This window comes from Medicago sativa, chromosome 3 (assembly GCF_051527215.1).
Source record: "Medicago sativa cultivar Bolivia chromosome 3, Bolivia_mono, whole genome shotgun sequence".
NCBI classification, from domain to species: domain Eukaryota; kingdom Viridiplantae; phylum Streptophyta; class Magnoliopsida; order Fabales; family Fabaceae; genus Medicago; species Medicago sativa.
The window spans coordinates 93,616,624-93,624,617 of NC_140751.1; the positions used below are offsets into that span (position 1 = coordinate 93,616,624).

Consider the following 7,994-nt stretch of genomic DNA (forward strand, 5'->3'; position numbering starts at 1 on the left):
TTTTAACTATACATCTGAACAAATTTTAATTTATTTGTACTATTAAGGGATTATTAGTAAGAACATAATCATATAATTAGTGGCCGGATTGTAGAAACACTAAAAATAAAATGCTATTTCTCTAGAAAAATAGCATCAAGAACTTTTCAAGACACAATTGACAAGTTTTAATTGCATGATTTATTTGTTCACTTCCTATTTTTTAGTCACACCTCCTTGAATTGTGGAAAATAGTGCTTTGTGATTGGCTGCTCTTTATTCTTAAAGAATTCTTGATGTTATTTTTCTAGAGATATAGTATTGCTCAAAGATAAATTAAGTATATGTTTAATGGTGTCTCCCCGTAGTGAATTTACTATAATAATGGTGTCTCACCGTAGTTGGCTTACCTAATTTGGTAGTGCCAAACCTACAAAAGTGTAATTTGCAAAGTGAATACATGGAGAGTGAAAAAATTATGCTAATTGTTGGTGAAAATAGGATTACTTGAATTTTAATCCTTATAAATCTAAATCCTTTCAATTTGACAATGCAATGTTTTGCTGTAGTCAAACATATCCCCTTATAAATCTAAATCCTTTCAATTTGACAATGCAATGTTTATGGTTTTTCACTTGATACTCAATATAATTTCAATATTTGGGGGTATTTAGCCTAAGGAAGAGGAATTTAGATTTCATTGCATAATTAATATTTAAAGAATTTAGATTTCATTGCAACATGACTTTTATACTAGTACTAGTATGGACGACAATATTATGGTAGAAAAAACTTCACTTGGCAGCCACTGGTCCAATTGTACAGTGGTATAAATTAAGCGTTAGTTAATACGATGATTTAACATTGATTAATATGATGATTGATCTTTTAAATTTAGAGAAATGATATTTGTACAACCACTTTTTGACAACTCTTTAAACAACCCTATCTCTCATACTCACATGTGTTTTTTATTCTCTTTCTTCTTCTCTCTCTCCATTGTTTTTGTCCAATCACAAGAAGAGAAAATTGGTTGTCATCAAAGTTGTCTAATTTGAGTTGTACAAATATCACTCCTCTAAATTTAACCATTGAAAGACCGCGAAATGGATAGGGATCCTTAAATCGTAGGGTACAATTGGTCACGTGTCGAGTAAATAGGACCCATGGTCCATATGATTCATTCATCTTTAAGGCTAGCTAGCACAACACAACACTCTCACAATAAAATACTACATTACCTTCCATTGTTATTGTAGAAACCCACCAATAAATAAATAAATAAAAACAACACTCACTCTCTTTGTTTAACACTCACTCCTTCTCCTCTCCCTCTATAGCTAGCTTTTCCAATTTGTCTCAATAAAGAGAAGCATTATGCTCTTATTATGGAGCATTTCATTTCACAAATGAATTGAAGTAATAGATCTCATCTCATATATCTAACATGGCTCAACAACACTATAACCCAATGTTACTTTTGGATACGTTGTACTGTTCAGAAGAACATTGGGAGGAACAAGATGAGTTAGAGTTTGAGTTTGGGTACGATAATGTTTCCTTAAACAACACAACAATAAACACCACTACTTGTTCTTTGTTAGAAACCGACATGTTTTGGGACGATGAAGAACTAAAATCACTTCTCAACAAAGAACAACAAAACCCACTTTACATCTCTCTTGAAACCAACCCTGTTTTGGAAACTGCTCGAAGAGAATCTATTGAATGGATTCTCAAAGTGAATGCTCATTACTCTTTCTCAGCTCTTACTGCTGTTCTTGCTGTCAACTATCTTGATAGGTTTCTCTTCAGTTTCCGTTTTCAGAATGAGAAGCCATGGATGACTCAGCTTGCAGCTGTTGCTTGTCTTTCTCTTGCTGCTAAAATGGAAGAGACCCATGTTCCTCTTTTGCTAGATCTTCAAGTATGTTTCATCCTAGCTCTTGAAAGAAACAAAAAGCACTAAACTTTGTTTTGAAACTTATGATTGTTTTTGAAATTTTGTTTAGGTTGAAGAGAGTAGATACTTGTTTGAAGCAAAGACGATTAAAAAGATGGAGATTTTGATACTTTCAACTCTTGGATGGAAGATGAGTCCAGCAACACCTCTTTCTTTTATTGATTTTGTCATAAGAAGACTTGGATTGAAAGATCATCTTTGTTGGGAGTTTCTTAAGAGATGTGAAGGTGTTCTTCTCTCTGTCATTAGATCAGGTGAATTTTCAGTATAACTTCGATCTATCATTATTAAGTGAGAAAGTTTTTATGTTCTGTTTCTCATCACAAGTTTTTATTTTCACAACATTACAGATTCTAAGTTTATGAGTTATCTACCTTCTGTTTTGGCAACTGCTACAATGGTTCATGTTTTCAACAGCGTGGAGCCTAGTTTAGGAGATGAATATCAAATCCAGCTTCTTGGTATTCTTGGAATCAACAAAGTAAGTGTTTTTCAGTCAAAGTCATTATATAGAAGAACTAATATTTAAAAGTATTATACTTCTATAGTTGAAACTATGGAATATTAATATTAATATTAATGTGGAATAATGGTTACAGGACAAGGTGGATGAATGTGAGAAGCTGATGTTGAAACTATGGTCAGGGTATGAAGAGGGGAATCAATGCAACAAACGCAAGTTTGGGTCAATTCCAAGTAGTCCAAAAGGTGTAATGGAAATGTCGTTTAGCTGTGATAATTCCAATGATTCATGGGCTATAGCAGCAACAGCTTCTGTATCATCTTCACCAGAGCCTTTGTCTAAGAAGATCAGAACTCAAGACCAGTTTCTATTAAACTCTTCATAGTTAATTTCAGCTACTCTTAGTTCTTCCCTATTTCATTATGCAAAAAAAGAAAAAGAAAAATATAGTACTCTATTCATGAAGTATTTTTCTTTTTGAGGGACAAGGTTAAATTGCTGATGACTATCTCTCATGCCTATGGTCACCAAACCAGTTATCAATCATGAAAGACTATCCATGAATCCTGAGATGGGCCTATAGGACCACAGCAGAGATCGTTGGCATTTTATGAGGAATTAATATAGTAATAAAATATTAATAATTATATAAATATTTAAAAAAAATGACCATATCAATTAGTGTATTTATTATTATCTTGTACTTCATCCAAATAAATCCACTTCCACTTTATATGATACATCTAAATCTATGCGTTCTCAACCTCAAATGACTTTGATTTTTCTTGTTTACTTTCTAGATTACAATTAGGGTTTTTGATCTCATAGATGCCCCAAGGAATCCCATCAGTTTTGGCCATTTAAGTTTACTTACTATAAGACTGATTCTCAAGTCGATATCAGTTTTCATTATTTTTTCGTTTTTATACATCATCTTTAAAATACTAATATCATGCTAGCAATTGTCATGCATATATGATATTGTTTAACGAGTTCATATATAAAGAAAAAAAATTGAAAATTATAAATTAAACATTAATCGAAGTGATAAATACAACTTTTTTTTTATACAAACTTTTTCTCTTTTGATTCTTTGAATATTGTCTTTATTGTTACTAACATTTTCTTTTGCCCATGAATATTTAACTTAAAGCAATGCCATAATAAAAAAAAAAAAAAAAAAGCTTAAACAAACGTCTGGTCCCATTATTTTCTTTGATTTCTGACTTTGCTCCCCATTTTATATCTTAAAAATTTAGTCCCCATAATCTTTAAAATTACTCCTCATTTCTTTAGGAATTTTTTAAACATTGTTGAATAATGAGTTGGTAAGAGGGTGTGAACAAGCATATATGATTTTTTTTTTTTTGGTAATGTTAACCAGTGCCCCCGGGGCACTAGTTAAGAACCAAATATAGTATATATTGCATTGGAAATTGTGTTGTTAATTCCTTAAAAGTCAATAAAGTGTCTTTTTTAATTTAAAACTTTCTCTTTATGGTTTTCTTAACCAGTGTTTCGGGGGCACTGGTTAACATGATCTTTTTTATACCAATGAAGTTTTTTTTTTTTAAAACAAAAAAAAAAGTAGCATAGCAAAGTGATACTATCGAAGTATTGTTTTTATATAATAAAGCTTTAAATGAAAAGAAATATAAAACTTTTTTTTGACAAACAAGAAATATAAAACATTAAAAAATCATACTCCCTCCGGTCTCAAATATAAGAAAAGATTCATTTTTTAGATTCATTGAATAATTAATGTATTTGCTTTACAATGTAGTCTAGATACATTAACTACTCAATGAACCTAAAATATGAATCTTTTCTTATATTTGAGACCGGAGGGAGTATTAGTTTCCTAAACAAAAATACGGATAATCGTATCACACAGTAACTGTTCTCATGAATTTAGCTCATTTGGTAAGAACAATGCATAATATATGCAAGGTTTGGAGTTCGAACCCCAAACACCATAAAAAATATTCCCTCCGTCCCTCAATAGATGACCTAGTTGACTCCGACACACGTACCAATGCATATGTTTTATCTTTGATATCTTCAATTCTCTACTAAAAAAAATTATGAAAATTTAATATTTTAAAAGAATTCATCGAGACGAATCCAACAACATCTTACATGATATTATTTATCTTCGTGAATTAGTATAAAAATATGGTCAAAGTATATCAAGTCAATAATGTATATTGTCAACTAGGTCATTTATTGTCAACTAGGTCATTATTATAAAGGACCAAAAATGTACTAAAGGGTATTTATTAAAAAAAAAAAAAACCAACGAGCACTTATATATAGGTCAATTCTTCTTTTCATACCCTTAAAGGTAATGATGAGTCAAAGACTCAAAATCAAAAGGACAAGCAATCATATAAAACTATTCTACCAAATAAACACACCTACATTTTCAATATTAAACATCATGTATTTTATAAGAGAAATGATATTTTGACAACCACTTTTTGATAACTTTTGGACAACTTTCTCTCTTATACTAACATGATGTTGTTATCCTCTCTCTTTCTTTTTCTCTCTCCATTGTTTTTGACCAATAAGAAGTGAGAAAAACAAGGTTGTCAACAAAGTTGTCATCAAATAGATGTCAAAATATCATTACTCATTTTCTAATGAGGTGTGTTATTTGAACAACCAATTGGGTGACAACTTTTGTGACAACCACTCATTTACAAAGAAAAGTAGATAGTTACACAGAAACCAAAGCAATAGAGAGAAAGTAAAAAAATAATGTGAGTATGAAAGATAAAGTTGTCACATAGGTTGTCACAAAATGGTAGTCAAAATATCATTTCTCTTTTCTAATACATAGAATCAGTCAATATTAAACACCCCCTTACAAAATGAGTGAGTTTTAATTTTGGTCTATATCAATTATTTCTTTAGTTTTGATCACTCTAAAACACAAATCTATTGTTTGGTGCATAATGTCATTGTCATGTGACTTCTATTTATGTTTCTTACAAAAGGTCACGTGGTCAAGTGACACCCAATTATAGTATATAATGCTCTGTTAGCATCTAAACACACGGAAGGTTTTCCAAGAGAGAGTGAGGCGGGAATAGGCAAGGCCGTCCGACATGGGCCTACGACCGAGCCTATTTAAAGACTAATTCGGCCCAGCTCGTTTATTAATAAGGACATGCTCAAACTTTTTATAAGCCCTATTTAATTAAACAGGTCAGGCTAAGGCTTGCAAAAAAGTCTATTAAACCCATCAGGCCGGCCTATTAAGTTTTTCATATATAATATATCTTCCATTATTGATATTTTTGAAGTTTTTTTTTCTTCATAAACACAAGCCTTCATATGTTTGGTTATTTAGTAGCTGATATATTGGTGTGATTAGACCTTAATATGAGTTCATTATTTAGTAGCAAACATATTTATGTGCTTTAGCCTTAATAAGTTTTGACCTATTTAGGAGTAGGCTTACATGTGTTGCTAGACCTTAGCATAAAATAGGATTTTAAATAGACTTTCAGGCTTCATCAGACCTTCAAAAAGGTCAGGCTAGGCTTCGAAAATGAGCCTATGACGGGTAATAGGTCAGACTCAGACCTATAATTTTTGAAGTAGGCCAGACTCAGACCTTACCAAGCCCGGCCCGGCCTAGCCCATTTCCACCCCTAAGTGAGTCACTAGCATGATTTTAGTATTCATTGTTTATGTTTGTTAAAAATTGTGGTTGAGCTTAAAACAATCATACAAATCTATCTTGTGAAACAAGGATTATCTGTTTATAAACATTTGTTAGGTTATCGTCATTGAATAACTAATATATGTGATCTATATATAGATCTAATACATTAGTTGTTTAACGAATAAAAAAGATTGTTTTTTTCTTATAAAATGATAGGAAAGAGTATCTTGTGAAGCGAAGATTGTCCATTTATAAACATTTGTTAGGTCATCTGTCATTAACAATGTTAGCTAATGCATTTGGTTTACCTTGAAATCCAATATGAAAATTGAGGAAGCAACTGTTGAAGATTTGGGAATGAATTTGTGTTTTGCATGTGGTGAGTGGAACATGTTGTCGGCCACGGCACATATTAGAAATGAAATACGGATATCAACGAAGCATTATTTATTTGTGTGTTGACCTCGTTATGGTGAGTTCACTTTGCGTTCTTACTTGCAATCATAGTAAAAAGTAAACACATAATGAGCTATCCAGCTGTAGTAGTAGCATCCTTTTGTGTTTCTTTCGTTTTTTACTTTCTTAAATTGTTCTCAAATTTTCATGTATTTTCTTTTCCTTTTGTCTTTTCTTATTTTAGCAAAAGCCAAAGTGGACCATTATCTTCGCCAGCATTTTGTTATTTATGCAAGAAAATTCAAGTCTATAAAAGTAATGTATAGTTGCATATACTGAAGGTGTATTTGAGATTTGAGAGCCAAACTCATTTATCATGTTATTAGTCTAAATTAAAGATAATAATGCGAGTATTTGTTTCAGAACCTACGCTAACGTGGTGATGGATATTGATGTTGTATTTGAGTTTTATTTTGTCAAAAACTAATTATTTAACAATTTGGAGACTCAAGTTGATTAACCATTGTTGTTTTTAAGATCAAATCACATTGATATTAAAAAATATTTTCGGTGACATTGAACATCATCCAAACTGGTCTAAAGGTAATACTACTAAAACTTAAGTTTTTTTTTTCTCAATAAAACAAAAGTTTTAGATTTAGACCTACTAACAAAAATTTATTTTTTATTAGGTTTTATTTATAAACAAAAATATCACATATCAGCACAAAAAAGATTTCATATTTTAAAATTTGTTTTATTTCTAATTCATGTTTTTTTTAAGGGATTTCTAATTCATGTTAAAAATTATTAAACCAACTTTAACATTATCATATCAATTTCAAAGAGACTTGTTTTTCGGATCTTCTAGTTGAATGGCAGTGAGATCTAGGGAATTTTTTTTTTTTGGTAGTGTTACAAAGTAACGAGGAAAAAAAAAAGGGAGAGTCGAAAACATAGATTTAATAATTAATTAACTAAATTTCGAAAACATATATAAAAGGAAAAAATAAAAATGACAGAAGGAAATAATTGTTCATTTTATTTTTGGGAGCTTTTACGGTGCAGTCAGAAAACTGATTTTTTTGAAAAAGTTAATTTTAATCTTAATGTTTGATTCATTTTTAAATTGTTGATTACTGATTAATAATCAATAGTAATTCATCTAGTAATGCTTGCAACATCTTGGACTTACATGTACTATTTTATCGTTGGAATCTTTAACATGCAAACAGAGTTGATGATATTATGTGATAGTCTTAAGTGTTACACTTTGTGAGGTGTTACGCTTATAATAAGGTATGATAAAATTAGATTAAGTGTAGTCTTGTTAATCTTAATCTGATGAATTGATGATATTATGATGACTGTACTTTTGATGTCATTGTACAAATAGTGGGGTGTTACTCATTACATTTTTGATGTTATAGTGTTGACTTCACCAAAAAAATCATTCCTATGACTTCACCATAGAATTTTCCTTTATTTTTATGGGTAATTACAAACGGGCGTCTACA

The 7,994-nt window shown here is 30.6% G+C and overlaps 1 protein-coding gene across 1 annotated transcript; it reads left to right on the forward strand.

The window, feature by feature from the left end:
• Nucleotides 1-1,234: 1,234 nt before the first annotated feature.
• On the forward strand, nt 1,235-2,850 carry LOC146942112 (cyclin-D3-3-like). Its single transcript, XM_085756087.1, has 4 exons — nt 1,235-1,906; nt 1,992-2,196; nt 2,293-2,423; nt 2,542-2,850. The coding sequence occupies exons 1-4, from the start codon at nt 1,427-1,429 to the stop codon at nt 2,788-2,790; spliced, it is 1,065 nt and encodes a 354-aa protein (XP_085612213.1). The 5' UTR covers nt 1,235-1,426; the 3' UTR covers nt 2,791-2,850.
• Nucleotides 2,851-7,994: the final 5,144 nt, after the last annotated feature.

Coding starts and splice junctions, on each gene's coding strand:
- LOC146942112 (XM_085756087.1), top strand. CDS start 1,427: ATGGCTCAACAACACTATAACCCAATGTTACTTTTGGATACGTTGTAC. Junction 1,907..1,991: donor CTCTTTTGCTAGATCTTCAA/GTATGTTTCATC, acceptor AATTTTGTTTAG/GTTGAAGAGAGTAGATACTT. Junction 2,424..2,541: donor GTATTCTTGGAATCAACAAA/GTAAGTGTTTTT, acceptor TAATGGTTACAG/GACAAGGTGGATGAATGTGA.